The 17,726-nt window shown below is 52.4% G+C and overlaps 1 protein-coding gene across 1 annotated transcript in view; it reads right to left on the reverse strand.

The window, feature by feature from the left end:
* Positions 1–17,726, reverse strand: part of DEAF1 (DEAF1 transcription factor) — a 48,616-nt gene that overhangs the window by 11,209 nt on the left and 19,681 nt on the right. The window contains 2 exon segments of the mRNA XM_017858938.1: positions 648–737; positions 8,082–8,329. Of these exon segments, the coding sequence (XP_017714427.1) occupies positions 648–737; positions 8,082–8,329 (338 nt within the window).

The following is a 17,726-nucleotide window of genomic DNA, read 5'->3' on the forward strand; positions in this document are numbered from 1 at the left end:
GGCTGGAGTGCAGTGGCCGGATCTCAGCTCACTGCAAGCTCCGCCTCCCGGGTTTACGCCATTCTCCTGCCTCGGCCTCCCGAGTTGCTGGGACTACAGGCGCCCACCACCTCGCCCGGCTAGTTTTTTGTATTTTTTTAGTAGAGACGGGGTTTCACTGGGTTAGCCAGGATGGTCTCGATCTCCTGACCTCGTGATCCGCCCGTCTCGGCCTCCCAAAGTGCTGGGATTACAGGCTTGAGCCACCGCGCCCGGCCCGAACTACCATTTCTAGCCTACAAAAGTTCTCTTGAATTTTTGTGGAGCAGAGGGCTGAATAACAGAAACAGAGGAACTGTGGACAGTCTCTCTCGCGTGGCTCTGCAGGGGTGTGGATGGCTGGGAAGCACTGACCAGCAACCCTCAGGGTTTCTGGCCACCACGTGTGGGGCCTCCCATGAGAGCACTACCTGGCCATGGCTCATGCGAGCCTCCTGCAGGGTCTTCGTGGAGCCAAGCAGCAGCCCCGGATTCCCAGAGGGAGGGACAGGGAGGGGAGTCAGGCAAGGTCCGAGGCACCAGGAGCACACGGGGAGGGAGGGCCACCCAGGGGTCTTCACAGTGAGGGAGGAGGCAGGGGCACTGAGCGCGGTGTGGGTGAGGCCTACCTTGCGCTGGCAGAAGGTGGAGCAGTAGTTGACCTTGTGGCAGCCGGTACACTCACTCATAGCCTCCCGGCCGCAGTTAACGCAGGACTGCTGCAAGAAGGACACAAGAGGCCAGTCAGTGACGTGGCTGCAGAGGGCCCGAGACACCGGGGACAGAGGCAGGTGCAGGCGGGAGGCCCCGAGGTCTCCCCATTGGACTCCTGACTGCGCCTCTGCCCCAGTGCTGCTCAGAACGTTCTCGTCACCTCCAGAATCAGCTCTTTCCTGGCTTCAGTGCAGTTTGCCCCCTACACTCATTCACTGGAAGATCAGCATGGCCCGGGAGCAGTGGCTCACACCTGTAATCCCAGGACTTTGGGCGGCCGAGGTGGGCGGATCACCTGAGGTCAGGAGTTCAGCACAGCCAACATTGCGAAACCCCGTCCCTACTAAAAACACAAAAAATAGCTGGGTGTGGTGGTGGCCGCCTGTAATCCCAGCTACTTGGGAGGCTGAGGTGGGAGAATCACTTGCACCTGGGAGGCAGAGGTTTCAGGGCGCCGAGATCGCACTACTGCATTCCGGCCTGGGCAACAGAATGAGACTCCCATCTCAAAAAAAAAAAAAAAGGAAAATCAGGGCCGGACGTGGTGGCTCACACCTGTAATCCTAGCAGTTTGGGAGGCTGAGGTGGGCAGATCACGAGGTCAGGAGATCGAGACCATCCTGGCTAACATGGTGAAACCCCGAGACCGCGCCACTGCACTCCAGCCTGGGCGACAGAGCGAGACACCATCTCAAAAAAAAAAAAGGGAAATCAGCATGGAAATCTTTCTCCAAACTCCAAGGAGCTTCACTCCAGCCAGGCCAGCACAGAAAATCAAACTCAGGAGTCCACCACTCCCAACACTCCTGAGCAGGTAGCCTGGGTGGCGCCAGCCTGGGTGCACCGTGGCAGGCGTGTGTCCCAAACTGCCGCAGCGGCACCACAGCAGACATCCCCACCCCACACCCAAGCCGGTTTCTGTGGTGGATTGAAAAGATGACATGGGGCCGGGCGTGGTGGCTCACACCTGTAATCCCAGCACTTTGGGAGGCCGAGGCAGGCAGATCACGAGACCAGGAGATCGAGACCATCCTGGCTAACACGGTGAAACCCCGTTTCCACTAAAAATACAAAAAAGAAGCCGGGCGTGGTGGCGGGCGTCTGTAGTCCCAGCTACTCGGGCTGAGGCAGGAGAATCCCTTGAACCCGGGAGGCGGAGCTTACAGTGAGCCGAGACTGCGCCACTGCACTCCAGCCTGGGCGACAGAGCGAGACTCCATCTCAAAAAAAAAAAAAGAAAAAAGAAAGGTGACACCAGAGGTTTGTGTACTTTCTCCTGGAATTACATTATTGGAGCTTTTCTTTCTAATCAGCGCATAGATCAACATGCTGTCAATGATTAACGTTTGTGGCATGACTAAGGTGCTTGACAGTTGTGAGTTCCGCCGTCAATGCTCTGGGAGAGGGAGAAGGCCACTGGGCCTAGGAGAGGCCTTGGCGCCGGGACCCGCAGGCCCGCTACGCGCCCAGATCATCCGCAGGCACTGTGGGAGGGGCCGTGGCCAGTGGGTGAGTGGCAGCCTCTGCGAGCAGCTCCGGAAGCGACCCCAGCGCGGCCTCGCCCTTCCTGCGGTTCCTGCGGTTCCTGCGGTTCCTGCGGTTCCTGCGGTTCCTGCGGTTCCTGCGGTTCCTGCGGTTCCTGCGGGCAGACCTGCTCTGAGGCTCTGTTCTGATGCTTGCTCCCTTCTTCGCAAACGTGAGCTTTAGCATTTTTCCAGTTGTGAGACATTCAGAGCTCCAACATTCAGTCACTCACTTCAGAAAACAGGAGGCATTTTGGTACGAATTTAGGTTGTCCCCTGCCTCTACTTTATTTATTTATTTTTATTTTATTTTATTTTTTTTTGAGATGGAGTCTCAATCTGTTGCCAGGCTGGAGTGCAGTGGCATGATCTTGGCTCACTGCCTCACTGCAACCTCTGCCTCCCGGGTTCAAGTGACTCTCCTGCCTCAACCTCCCGAGTAGCTGGGACTACAGGCACCTGCCACCACATCTGGCTATCTTTTTGTTTTTAGTAGAGACAGGGTTTCACCATGTTGGCCAGGATGGTCTCGATCTCTTGACCTCATGATCCACCTGCCTCGGCCTCCCAAAGTGCTGGGATTACAGGCTTGAGTCACTGCACCCTGCCTTTTATTTATTTATTTATTTATTTATTTATTTATTTTTGAGATAGAGTCTCACTCTGTTGCCCAGGTTGGAGTGCAGTGGCGCGATCTCGGCTCACTGCAACCTCCGCCTCCTGGGTTCAAGCGATCCTTGTGCCTCAGCCTCCCCACAGCTGGGACTACAGGTACGCACCACCACGCCCAGCTAATATTTTTGTATTTTTAGTACACATGGGATTTCACCATATTTGGTCAGGCTGGTCTCGAACTCCTGACCTCAAATGATCCAGCTGAGTTGGCCTCCCAAAGTGCTGGGATTACAGGCATGAGCTACCACACCTGGCCTATGCCTCTACTTTAAATGACAAAATATTTCTTAAAAAGTCTGTAACTACACAGAAGTTTCTCGAAGAAGAACACAGCTTCTGCAGGGCTTTATTAACATCCTGGGTTGCTCTGTGGATGGCTGGGTCAGGAAGGACCCTGGTCCAGCCCCTCAGAGACATAGGTCAGGTGGGGTGGGAGGCTGGCGGGAGCGTGGTCGGCGTGCCCCCACGCTGAGAAGGGCACGAGGCTCCGTGTCCAGCAGTCCCTGTGCCCCACACACCAGGACGTCCTGTACTTGCCCCCCAGCATGGTTCCTGGAGGACAGCACCCCTGAACTGAACGGAAAGCCTGTCCTGTTGCCTCGCAGGCACCTCTTTGGCCTCAGCTGGGACTTTCGACCGCTCAGCCCTTTCGCAGTATGCCCTTTGCAGAACTTTAAAAAAAATAAATAAATAACGTTTTAGGAAGATTAGAAGGAGCTTTGGGGTCTGAATTAGAGTCAGAGGCAGTAGCATGAACTCATGTTCTCTTCACAGATACAGAAACGGCTGCGGAGATGTTCATACACACAGGTGACACCCTCGTCCCTGCTCTGCAGCTGAGGGCCTCCAAGCGACAACATCCCAGCAGCACCGGACCCACCTGGCACCCAGGCCTCACTCTCTTTAAAAAAAAAAAAAAGTAAGAGAAATGTAAATCAGACTGGATTACTCTCCCTTGAGCAAGCAACAGAAATAAGAGAAAACCCTCGTAAAATCAAGCAGATCGATCTGAAAGCTGAGCCGCACGCTAAGGAGATCAAAGGATTAGTCTAATAGCATCTTTTTGAGCTGAGACAGTTTGCCGTTTCTATGAAATGACCATGATACAGATCTCTGAGGAAGCATGGGGCAAAATCAAATTTACAACCTGCCCCACCCCTGCCCCCGGAAGCCCACACACCTCATCCTGCTGGTCAGGCTGGGTCCCGCTGGTCAGGCTGGGTCCCGCTGGTCAGGCTGGGTCCCGCTGAGGTGGGAATGCGAAGCCACCTCTGTGCTTTTCCCAGCCTGCCCCGCCAGTGCCGCTTCACCCTGTCCCAGGCACCTGGCCGCCCCTCCCGTCTCACCACACCCCCAGCTCCCTCGGGGGACTCCAAGGCAGCGTTTCTGGGGGCTTCCACACTGCCAGCCGTGCTCCGAAGAGTTCCCTGGGGACGTGGGGATGCCGGGCTGCTCCCGATTATCCCAAAGACACCAGCAACCCTCGCTCACTGGGCCACGGCAGGACATGGGTCCGGCTTTGGAATCTGACCTTTGATGCAGAACAGGTGACTGAGAGCTGCCTTGGGTCTGGCCAGGCCGATCTGGCTCACGTGAATGTTAGGCTGACACTACAGAACAAGGCAGGCAAAAGCCCTCATTTACAAAACCCCCATGCCTGGACTTCAGGGAAATGTCACCGAAACACAAGCCCCTCTCGGTGCTGCCTGTGGCACCGGCGGCCTTACTGTGTCGGGAGACGCCCGCGGGGAAGCAGCTGCTCTGGGGTCTGGCTCCACCCTTCCAGATCCCCAGGCACGGAGGCACCATCCGGGCACAGCACAGACCTATTTCTGAGCTCCCTAGGAGTCAATGACATTGTTATTTACTGTCCAACTTACATATTCTTCTCCCTTTCATACACTTCTGTGCTGTGCTATATTTAACACTTTAAAAGGAAGTTAGGGAGACTGAAGAAAGCCTGAGAGAGAACTACTAGGAACAGGGACACGCTGGAGGAATGGGGTTTGGGCTCAGGGCAGCACGGCCAACAAGTTGGGGCCACGGCAGTGAGTCCAAGACCCTGCAGCCACTCGGCTGCTTCCACTGGACACTGTGCCCTTGACAGCCAAGGGCATCTGCTCTTCTGCCTTGCTGAATCTCTGCAGAGCTCATTACATACACACGAATGCAGATTTCCCATGGTTAAAACTGGCAACAATCTCCTTAATAGCTTCAGCTGGGCTACATTTGTTTCTTTTTTTTTTTTAATTCCAGATAAAAGGCCGGGTACGGAGGCTCATGCCTGTAATCCCAGCACTTTGGGAGGCCAAGGCAGGCGGATCACCTGAGGTCAGGGGTTCAACACCAGCCTGGCCAACATGGTGAAACCCCGCGTCTACTAAAAATACAAAACTTAGCCAGGCATGGTGGCAAGTGCCTGTAACCCCAGCTACTTGGGAGGCTGAGGCAGAAGAATCGCTTGAACCTGGGAGGCACAGGTTGCAGTGAGCTGAGATTGTGCCATCACATTCCAGTCTGGGCAACGAGAGCAAAATTCCGTCTCAAAAAAAAAAACATTCCAGATAAAATGTCAAAGTGGCAGCATCAGGCCTGCCCTCCCACTGCTGGAGGCACAGGAGCTCTGTGATGGGTGCTCATGAGTAAGGCTTCCTCATCCCCACGCGTGGACCTTTCCATTCAGAGACAGTGCTGTCCGTCTGTCAAACCTTGACTTTCCAGCACTAATTACAAATAACTATTTAGTGGCACAAAATAAGCTTGTCCAACCCACGGCCGGTGGGCTGCATGCAGCCCAGGATGGCTTTGCATGAGTCCCAACACAAATTCATAAACTTTCTGAAAACATTATGGGCCGGGCACGGTGGCTCATGCCTGTAATCCCAGCACTTTGAGATGCCAAGGAAGGTGGATCACGAGGTCAGATGTTCAAGACCAGCCTGGCCAACATGGCAAAACCCTGTCTCTACTAAGAAAAATAAAAAAACTAGCCTGGCGCAGTGGTGCGCACCTGTAATGCCAGCTACTCGAGAGGCTGAGGCAAGAGAATCACTTGAACCCGGGAGGCAGAGGTTGTGTGTGGTGAGTTGAGATCACGTCACCGCACTCCAGCCTGGGCAACAGAGCAAGACTCCGTCTCATAAAAAGAAAAAACAAAAAAAAGATGAGATTTTTAATGTGTGGCCCAAGACAATTCCTCTTCTTCCAGTGTGGCCCAGGGAAGAGAAAAGATTGGACACCCCGGCATAAAGCCTTCCTTCCACTCTGCAGTGGCATGGGATCAGGGAACGGAAACTCACTTTCATCCTACTGTTGGGGGGGAACCATTCAGTCCTCCCTACAGGGCAGGAGGAGGCCAACATGCAACCACCTTCCTCCCCTCGCCGACTTCCAACTCCCGCCCGTCCCAGTCCGCACCCCCAGGCTCCTGGAGGCTGCTCTGTGCTGCTGTCGCCGCAGGCTGAAGGGACACAGTAGTCCTTGTAGGATGGGCCTCACCGCCGAGCTCTTGTAAGAGGCCTGTGGGGCTGATCTCAACAGAATCTCCGCGTCTGATTCAGAGCCATCATCCACCAGACCCCAGCGGCCTTGCTCCAGCCTGGGTGCTGTAGCCATGATGTCACCACAATGGTCCAAGTGACCATCACCTTTGCTAGAATGGCTGCATGCACACGGCATGAGAACGGGCAACCATGTCTGCAAGAGCCCGTGACTGTTCACCAGGTCAGCCCTCAGCAGGGCAGCAGGGCTTATATATATGTATGTATGTAAGTGACAACCCAGAATTCCACGTCACTCAAAATGTCCCTCAAAATAAAGGTGAAAGAGGGAAATTATAGATAAAAACAGAATTCAAGGCCAACAGACCGATATGAAAAGAAATGCTAAAAGTACATCTTTAGGTTGAAGAAAAACAAGATTTGAACCACACTATGAACCACCTTGACGTTACAGAAAACGAAAACCAATGACTGAATAAAACTCTTTTCAAGGGTATATGTAATACTCACCACAAAGAATATATCCATGATCATAAAACACATCTTTTTGATTTTTTGAGACAGGGTCTCCTTCTGTTGCCGAGGCTGGAGCACAGTGGCGTGATCACGGTGCACTGCAGCCTCTATCCCCTGGGATCAAGTGATCCAGCTAATTAACGAAACATTTTGGCCGGGCACAGTGGTTCACGCCGGTACTCCCAGCACTTTGAGAGGCTGAGGTGGGCGCATGGCTTGAGCTCAGGAGTTGCAGATCAGCCTGGCAGCACAGCGAGACCCTCTCTCCACAAAAAATACAAAAATCAGCCAAGCATGGTGGCACATGCCCATAGTCCCAGCTACCTGGGGGGCTGAGGCGGGAGGACTGCTTGAGCTTGGGAACTTGAGGCTGCAGTGAGCCGAGGTCACATCTCTGTACTCCAGCCTGGGTGACAAAGTGAAATCCTCTCTCCAGCTTACTCGGGCTCTAGTAATTTCTCTCTACTCTATTCATGTCACCCACCCAAACCTTTACATTACCTAAAAATCTTCAATCTAAGTAAAGGGTTCATATGAAGTAGAGACTTCATATGAAAAGAGGTCAAAGGGCCTAAGCGACCTTTTGCTTGTGCTGCAGTAAGAGGAAGCTGCAGGAAACATGGGCACGACGCCTGGGAGCCTTCCACCACGCACAGGAGCCGCCTTCTGAAGAACGTGCCAGAAGCTGGCAGGGCTTTGTAACAGCAGATGGAGGGAGCGCGGCACCAGGAAGGCGCTGAGCATTCGCCCTGCCAGTCACTGATACTCAGACTCAACAGATGATGTTCTCCAAATGTCATAAAATGTAAGCACATTTCACTAGGGGAAGACAACCTGAAGTATGAATAACGTCTAGACAAGCTGAGTATTCAGAATGGCTGATGTGCATAAAATCGTTTCCCTTTCCGAAACAAGGAACCCTTCTTTACAAAACCAAAACCGCCTTGACACTAATAGCTGCCACTTTTCTGTAGGAAAAGCTTCATTTGTAAATGACTCTCCACAGTTCCCTTCTCCAGAAAGGTGGGGCAGGGGCCTTGTGGGCCGAGGTGGGTCTTACACGGCTGGGCACAGGCGCCAGGGTGGCCTGGGGGACTCAGCACAGGTCGTGTCTACCCATTTATTCCAAGGTTACCTCCTTCCGCTCTGCGTCAGCGTGGATCTTGGCCTGGTTTGCGGCAGCTTCTCGGTAGGTGCTGGCATGTTTGGCTTGCTCAAACAGCGTCTTCAGCTGCTGCGCGGTGGTGAGCAAGGAGTTGACCATCTCCTCCAGGTACAGCCAGCTCCGCGGCTCTGACAGCTCCAGCCCATTGACCAACGCGGGAGGTGCCGCTTTGGTGGGAGTCGGGGGTGGGACGGCAAGCGCAGGCAGGGATGTCAACACTAGAGCATTTGGAAAGCAAAATAAACCAAGAGATGAATCAATGTCCTAGTTTCAAAATGGCCTCCGTTAAAAATTCTCAGCCGGGGCCGGGCGCGGCGGCTCACGCCGGTCATCCCAGCACTTCGGGAAGCCAAGGCGGGCGGATCATGAGGTCAGGAGATGGAGACCACCCTGGCTAACACAGTGAAACCCAGTCTCTGCTAAAAAAATGCAAAAAATTAGACAGGCGTGGTGGCAGGCACCTGTAGTCCCAGCTACTCGGGAGGCTGAGGCAGGAGAAAGGTGTGAAGCCAGGAGGCGGAGCTTGCAGTGAGTCGAGATTGCGACACTGCACTCCAGCTTGGGCGACAGAAGGAGACTCTGTCTCAAATAAATAAATAAATAAATAAAATTAAAAAAAAAAATTCTAATCACTCAGTGCAGTGGCTCATGCCTGTAATCCCTACACTTTGGGAGGCTGAGGTGGGAGGATCACTTGAGCCTAGGAGTTCAAGACCAGCCGGGCAACATAGCAAGACCTTGTCTCTACAAAACAAAATCAAAACAAAACAACTAGCTAGGTATGGTGGCATTCACCTGCGATCCCAGTTACTTAGGAAGCTGAGGCGGGAGGATGGTTTGAGCCCAGGTGGTCGAGGCTACAGAGAGCCATGACTGCACCACCGTCCTTTGGCCTTGGTGACCTAATGAGACCCTGTCTCAAAAAGAAAAAATACCAGGCATGGTGGCTCACACCTGTAATCCCAGCACTTTGGGAGGCTGAGGCGGGCAGATCCCTTCAGGTCAGGAGTTCGAGGCCAGCCTGATCAACATGGTGAAACCCGATCTCCACCAAAAAATACAAAAATTAGCTAGGCGTCAAAGTGTCTATAATCCCAGCTACCTGGGAGGCTGAGGCATGAGAATCATTTGCACCCGGGAGGCGGAGGTTGCGGTGAGCCGAGATCATGCCACTGTACTATAGCCTGGGTGACAGAGTGAGACTCCACCTCAAAAAATAAAACTCTCACACAATGTTGGGAAGTCAGGTAAAAAACTGACCAACAAACAACAAATCACTGCCCGATGACATCTCCCCAGCACCTGACACCCCCCAGCACCTGACACCCCCCAGCACCTGACACCCCCAACACCTGACCACCCCAGCACCTGACACCCCAGCACCTGACAGTCCCACCCAACACCTGACCACCCCAGCACCTGACACCCCAGCACCTGACAGTCCCACCTAGCCCCTGCCCCCCCCAGCACCTGACAGCCCCCTAGCACCTGACACCCCCAGCACCTGACATCCCCCAGTACCTGACACCCCCCAGTACCTGACAGCCCCACAGCNTTTTGACCTTTCCTCCTCCATCTCCTCAGTGGTTTTTCTTGCAAAGGTCTGGTCTGCTGGACTCTAGGAGATGGCCCCATCACAGGAAGCACTGTGGTCCTGTCTGCTAGCGTGGCTTCCCGAAGTTGCAAGTCCATTTATTTAAGATGTCTCAAGAAAAGGGACAAAACAGGGCTGGGTGCAGTAGCTCACGCCTTATAATCCCAGCACTTTGGGAAGCTGAGGCGGGCGGATCATGTAAGGTTGGGAGTTCGAGACCAGCTGACCAACATGAAGAAATCTCTAGTAAAAATACAAAATCATCCAGGCATGGTGGCACGTGCCTGTAATCCCAGCTACGCAGGAGGCTGAGGCAGAAGAATCGCTTGAACCCAGGAGGTGGAGGTTGCAGTGGGCTGAGATCACACCATTGTACTCCAGCCTGGGCAACAAGAGCGAAACTCTGTCTCAAGAAAAAGAGAAAAGAAAAAAAAAAAGTTCACTTTTGTAGCCACCAGAAAAAAGAAAAAAAAAGAAAAGAAAATGAAATCCACTGTGTCTGGGCCACCATGCAGGAGTGTGAAGCAGCGTCCACCCCAAGCCATGGCACTGAGAGGAGGAAGAGAGAAGACAGGGCGTCACACTCGGTCCCTCTAAGTCCTCACTCAGCGATTCAACTAATGGCTTTACAAATGACACGTCCGATACACAGCTTGAGAGAAAGGGCACACAATGCTTCTAACACTTCCTGACATTTCTAACTCCTGACATTTTCAGAAGCATGGGATGTTCACTGCAACAGCTGCTTCCAGCTGAGAAAGGGGCTGCCCTTTCTAACTTTTTAAAAGGCTTAGCCGTCTACCAAATGGGATTTTAAGGAAAAGGGATTTCATGTCACATTTCTTTCACAGAAGTACGTAAAATTACAAATAAAATTCAAAGCCCAGCCTTTCAGGGCGGGGACCCAGCTGATCCAGTAGCATCAGACACTCTGACTGCCAAATGGGCAGGGGAGAGAGGCAGCCAGGTGACGCAGCAGGGACAGGTGACGTAGCAGGGACAGGTGACGCAGCAGGGACAGGTGACGCAGCAAGGAGATGGAGCCAGGATGGCTTCTCCCAGAGGCCGCTCCAGGCCACCAGAGGTGGGTGGCCACAAAGTGGTAGGAGGCTGCAGTCACCCTGGCCAGAGCTGACAAAGCGCCTGGAAAATGAGGGGAGAAACCCCAGAAAGAAGTAGGCACAGAGAGAAGACATCCCCATCCAGCACATAAATGCTCCCCACGTACTTGTCTGACCCTGAGCTGCTGACGCAGTGTGTGGGGAAGACACCAGGGGCCCAGCAGAAATGGACAGCTGGAAGACGGAGAACGCTGAGTTGAGACGGCGGCTGCTGTTCACCACCTGAGAGTCTGGAGTTTCAACCTTCACAAGTTAGAGGCTTAAAAACACCACAGGCTTCCCAGGAACATCCAGAAAAACCACACCTTCGCAGATCCAAGACTCAGGATGTGTCAGGAAGAAGCAAACCCAGTCAGACCTGCCCTAACAGCATAAACACTGAGCCTCTGCAGGGTGATCGGCGGGAATTCAGGCTGCGAGAACAAAGCCCACACTCTTCAGGGGAAGACAACAGAATCCAACAGAATTCAGAGTCTCTACCATATAAACTCCACCATATTAACAGTATATCAACTAAAATTCCAACAGACAATCAGGAAGTACTAGATGTGTGAAGAAGGGATGACAGGAACCACGGTGAAGGGAAAAATTAGCCAAAAGAAGTATATCCTGAGACCAGGTGCGGTGGCTCACGCCGGTAATCCCAGCACTTTGGGAGGCCGAGGTGGGTGAAACACCTGAGGTCGGTCAGGAGTTCAAGACCGGTCTGGCCAACACGGCAAAACCCCGTCTCTGATAAAAAAAAAATACAAAAAATTAGCCGGGCATGGTGGTGTGTGCCTGTGATCCCAGCTACTCAGGAGGCTGAGGCAGGAGAATCACTTGAACCAAGGAGCTGGTGGTTGCAGTGAGCTGAGATGGGGCCACTACACTCCAGCCTGGTGACAGAGCAAGACTCTGTCTCAAAAAATAATAAATAAATAAATAGGCCAGTGTGTTAGCTCATGCCTGTAATCCCAGCACTTTGGGAGGCCCAGGCGGGTGGATCACTTGAACCCAGGAGTTCAAACCAGCCTGAGCAATATGGCAAAACCCCGTCTCTACCAAAAATACAAAAATTAGCTGGGTGTGGTGGCGCACACCTATAGTCCCAGCTACTCAGGAGGCTGAGGCAGGGGAATTGCTTGAATCCGGGAAGCGGAGGTTGCAGTGAGCCAAGATTGCGCCACTGCACTCCAACCTGGAAAACAAGAGTGAGACTTGTCGTAAAACAATTTAAAAAAAAAGAAAAAAAAAAAAAAATATAATAATATATAATATATGTTATGTATGAAGGACAACCCAGAATCCACGTCACTCAAAAATTCCCTCAAAAATAAGGTGAAAGAGGAAATATAGATAAAACAAATTCAAGGCCAACAGACCGAATGAAAAGAAATCTAAAAGTACATCTTAGGATTGAAGAAAACAAATTTTGAACCACACTATGAAACCACCTTGACTTACAGAAAACGAAAACCAATGACTGATAAGACTCTTTCAAGAAGTTGTAATAACTCACCACAAAGAAATATCCATGATTCAAAAACACATCTTTTTGGATTTTGGAGACAGGTCCCTCCTTCTGTTGCCGTGGCGGAGCACAGTGGTCTGATCACGGTGCACTGCAGCCTCTATCCCTGGGATCAAGTGATCAGCTATTAACGAAACATTTTGGCAGGGCACAGTGTTTCACGCCGTACACCCAGCAACTTAAGCGAGGTGGGCGCATGGCTTGAGCTCAAGGAGTGCAGATCAGCCTGGCACACAGCGAGACCCTTCTCCACAAAAATACAAAAAATTCACCGCATGGTGGCACATGCCCCATTAGTCCCACTACCTGGGGGCTGAGCGGAGGACTGCTTGAGCTGGGAACTTGAGGCTGCAGGGAGCCGAGGTCACATCTCTGACCCAGCCTGGGTGGACAAAGTGAAATCCTCTATCCAGCTTACTCGGCTCGTAGTAAGTGCTCCTACTCATTCATTCACCCACCCAAACCTTTACATTAACCTAAAAATCTCAATCATAAGAAAGGTCATATGAAGTAGAGACTCATATGAAAAGAGCAAAGGGCTAAGCGACCTTTGTGCTTTGCTGCCAGTAAGAGAAGCTGCAGAAACATGGCACGACGCTGGGACCTTCCACCACCAACAAGGGGACCGCCTTCTGAAGAACTGCCGAAGCTGGCAGCTTTGGTAAACAGCAAGATGGAGGAGCCTGCACAGAAGGCGCTGAGCATTCGCCCTGCAGGGGTTTTTTTTCACTGATACCAGACCAACAGATGATGGTCCCCAAATGTCATAAATGTAAGCACATTCACTAGGGAAAAACCTGAATGAATAACGTCAACAACTATATTCAAATGCTGATGTCAAAATCGTTTCCCTTTCCGAAACAAGGAACCCTTCCTTTACAAACCAAAACCGCCTGACACTATGCTGCACTTTTCTGTAGAAAAGCTTCATTGTAAATACTCCCACAGTCCCCTTCCTCCAGAAAGGTGGGGCAGGGGCCTTGTGGGCGAGGTGGTCTTACACGGCCTGGCACAGCGCCAGGGTGGCCCTGGGGGACCAAGCCAGGTCGTGTCTACCCATTTATCCAAGGTTACCTTCCTTTCCCTCGCGCATCGTGACTGGCCTGGTTGCGGCAAGCCTTCTCGGTAGGTGCTGGCATTTTGGCTGCTCAAACAGCGCTCAGCTGCTGCGCGGTGGTGAGCAAGATTGACCATCTCCTCCAGTACAAGCCAGCTCCGGGCTCTGACAGCTCCAAGCCCATGACAACGCGGAGGTGCCCGCTTGGTGGGAGTCGGGGTGGACGCAACGCAGGCAGGATGTAATCACTAGACATTTGAAAGCAAAATAAACCAAGAATGAACAATGTCCTATTCAAAATGGCCCCGAAAAATCTCAGCCGGGCCGGGCGCGCGGCCCCGCCGGTCCATCCCACATCGGGAAGCCAAGGCGGGCGGATCAGAGTCAGGAGATGAGACCACCCTGCTAACACAGTGAAACCAGTCTCTGCCCTAAAAAAATGCAAAATTAGGACGGCGTGTGGCAGGCCACCTGTAGTCCAGCACTCGGAGGCGAGGCAGGAGAAAGGTTGAACCCAGAGCGGAGCTTGCATGAGTCGAGATTGCGACACTGCACCAGCCTTGGCGACAGAAGAACTCGGTCTCAAATAAAAAATAAATAATAAAATTAAAAAAAAAAATTCTATCAACCAGTGCTATGTCATGCCTGTATCCCTACACTGGGCGCGAGGTGGGGGGGGGAATCACTTGAGCTATGGATTCAAGACCAGCCGCGCAACATAGAAGACCTTGTCTCACAAAACAAAAATCAAACAAAACAACTAGCAGGGTATGCATTCACCTGCGATCCCAGTTACGTAGGAAGCTGAGCGAGATGGTTTAGCCAGGTGGTCGAGGCCTACAGAGAGCCAGACTGCACCACGCCTTTGGCCTGGACCTAATGAGACCCTGTCAAAAAAGAAAAAATACCAGCATGGTGGCTCCACCTGTAATACCCAGCACTTGGAGCTGAGGGCGGCAGGATCCCTTCAGCATGATGTCAGGACCAGCCTGATCACATGGTGAAACCGATCTCCACAAAAAATACAAAAATAGCTAGGCTCAAAGTGTCTATAACAGCTACCTGGGAGCGAGGCATGAAACATTTGCCACCCGGAGCGAGTTGCGGTGAGCGAGATCATGCCACGTACTATAGCCCTGGAGCAGAGTGAGACTCCACCTCAAAAATAAAACTCTCACACAATGGGGAATCAGGTAAAAAACTGACCAACAAACCAACAAATCACTGCCCGATGACATCTCCCAGCACCGACACCCCCCAGAGCACCGACACCCCGCACCTGACACCCCCAACACCTGACCACCTGCCACACCTGACACCCCACACCTACATCCACCCAACACCTGACCACCCCAGCACCTGATCCAGCACCTGACAGTCCCACCTAGCACCTGACCCCCCAGAACCTGACAGCCCCCCTAGCCACCCTACACCGCCCAGCACCTACATCCCCCAGACCTGACACCCCCCATACCTGACAGCCCCACAGCACCTACCCCCAGCGCTGGACACCCCACCCACACCTGATACCCCCCAGCACTACCCCCCCCAGCACCTGACATCCCCCCAGTGCGCAAAAGAGGCAGGAAGATGTCTCATCCCTTCCCGCTCCACCCACCCAGCTCCACGTTGTAAAACTCATCCGAATGTGGCTGCTGGACCTGGAAATGTTCACGGAATCAGCGCTGAGGACAATGACTGGGGAGAGAAGCAGCTAAATCAGAGTCTTGCTCTGTTGCCCAAGTTGGAGGGCAGTGGTGTCATCTTGGCTCCCGGCCTCCCGGGTTCAAGCGATTCACCTGCTTCAGCCTCCCAAGTAGCTGGGATTACAGGCATCCACTACCACGGCCGGCTAGTTTTTATATTTCTAGTAGAGATGGGGTTTCACCATGTTGGCCAGGCGGGTCTCCTGACCTCAGGTGATCCAAGGGCTCCCAAAGTGCTGGGATTACAGGCGTGAGCCACCGCGCCCGGCCCCAGGCTAAATCTTCTAAAGAGTCAGGCTGACAAAAGAACCCCTGCTTCCAATTCCACTTACCTGGAAAGTCTTCCTGGGCGCCTGCAGTCACACATAGGGGGTTTATTAAAGACAATGGTAGGTGGGTTTCTTTTCTTTTCTCTCTCCTTTTTTTCTTTTGAGATGGAGTTTAGCTTTTGTTGCCCAGGCTGGAGTGCAATGGCGCCATCTCGGCTCACTCCGCCTCCCGGGTTCAAGTGATTCTCCTGTCTCGGCCTCCCGAGTAGCTGGGATTACAGCCATCTGCCACCAGGCCTGGCTCATTTTGTATTTTTAGTAGAGATGGGCTTTCTCCACGTTGGTCAGGTTGGTCTCGAACTCCTGACCTCAGGTGGTCTGCCCACTTCGGCCTCCCCAAGTGCTGGGATTACAGGCATGAGCCACCGCCCAGTGGGGTTTCTTGCAATTGGAGAAGGAAGTTACAAAGTGGGAAAGGAAAGGAACTAGAACAAATCCTGAGGTTCTGCACTGGAATTAGAGACACTGGGGCAAACTCACAGCTTGCAACACACACAGACCTGGAGCACAAACGTGCACATGTGCACAGGAGAACGTTTCCGACTTCTGCCCACCAGGGGCACCCGGGGACAGAGATCCAGGAGCCACATGCACACCTTGCACCAGGGGTGAGCGGTTGATGCGAACCCCCAGCCCTCCTGGAGAAAAAGCCCTGATTTCAAGCATTTGCTCATTTCTTTGTACAAATACTTCCAGGCTGGTCTCAAACTCCTGGCCTCGGTCTCCTAAAGTGCTGGGATAAAATGGGTGATTTAATCACCCCTGTAATTGGGATTACACGTCTGTAATCCAAGCACTTTTGGAGGCCGAAGCGGGCAGATGATGAGGTCAAGAGATGAAGACCATCCCGGCCAACATGGTGAAATTCCGTCTCTACGAAAAATACAAAAATTAGCCGGGCATGGTGGTGCGCACTTGTAGTCTGCACTCCAGACTGGGCAATAGAGCAAGACTCCATCTAAAAAAAAAAGGGGGGGCCGGGCACAGTGGCTCAGGCCTGTAATCCCAGCACTTTGGGAGGCCAAGACGGGCGGATCACGAGGTCAGGAGATCGAGACCATCCTGGCTAACACGGTGAAACCTCATCTCTACTAAAAAACACAAAAAACTAGCCGGGCGAGGTGGCGGGCGCCTGTAGTCCCAGCTACTTGGGAGGCTGAGGCAGAAGAATGGCGTAAACCTGGGAGGCAGAGCTTGCAGTAAGCTGAGATCTGGCCACTACACTCCAGCCTGGGCGACAGAGCGAGACTCCGTCTCCAAAAAAAAAAAAAAGGGGGTGAGCCACCATGCCCAGCCCTGAGGTAAGCTTTAAAGATGGAAAGAGTTTAGATAGGTGAAAGAGAGAATAATGAAACAAGCAAATGAAAATGATACGGTAAGTTTTTCATGAACAAGTTTCTTGCACTGTCTGTGATAGTGAAAAATGGAAAACATGCATTTGCCACCAGCAGGGGAGGGTTCAATAAATCATATATTGATCATTTAAAAAAGTATAACGCTTTAAAAAAGTATAACGGTGGCTGGGCACGGAGGCTCATGCCTGTAATCCTAGCACTTTGGGAGGCCGAGACGAACGGATCACGAGGTTAGGAATTTGAGACCATCCTGACCAGCATGGTGAAACCCCGTCTCTGCTAAAACTACAAAAAAAAAAAAAAAAATTAGCCGGGCATGGTGGTGCACGCCTGTAGTCCCAGCTACTTGGGAGGCTGAGGCAGGAGAACTGCTTGAACCTGGCAGGCAGAAGTTGCAGTGAGCCGAGATCATGCCACTGCACTCCAGCCTGGGCGACGGAGTGAAACTCCGTCTCAAAAAAAAAGAAAGTATAATTATACAGAAATCTTGGCTGTATGTGGTGGCTCACACCTGTAATCCCAGCACTTTGGGAGGGTGAGGCAGATGGATCACTTGAGGTCAGGAGTTCAAGACTAGCCTGACTAACATGGTGAAACCCCGTCTCTACTAAAAATACAAAAATTAGCCAGGTGTGCTGGTGCATGCCTGTAATCCCAGCCACTTGGGAGGCTGAGGCAGGAGAATGGCTTGAACCAGGCAGAGGTTGCAGTGAGCCAAGATTGTGCCACTGCACCCCAGCCTGGGCAATAGAGCGAGACTCCATCTCAAAAAAAAGTGCAGTTAAATGAAAAATCAAAGTTAGAATGTGTTTACAGTGTATCATCATTTTAAAGATTTAGGCCAGGCCAGGCGCGGTGGCTCAAGCCTGTAATCCCAGCACTTTGGGAGGCCGAGGCGGGCGGATCACAAGGTCAGGAGATCGAGACCATCCTGGCTAAC

The sequence above is a fragment of the Rhinopithecus bieti genome, unplaced genomic scaffold (genome assembly GCF_001698545.2).
Source record: "Rhinopithecus bieti isolate Rb0 unplaced genomic scaffold, ASM169854v2 scaffold_49434, whole genome shotgun sequence".
NCBI lineage: Eukaryota > Metazoa > Chordata > Mammalia > Primates > Cercopithecidae > Rhinopithecus > Rhinopithecus bieti.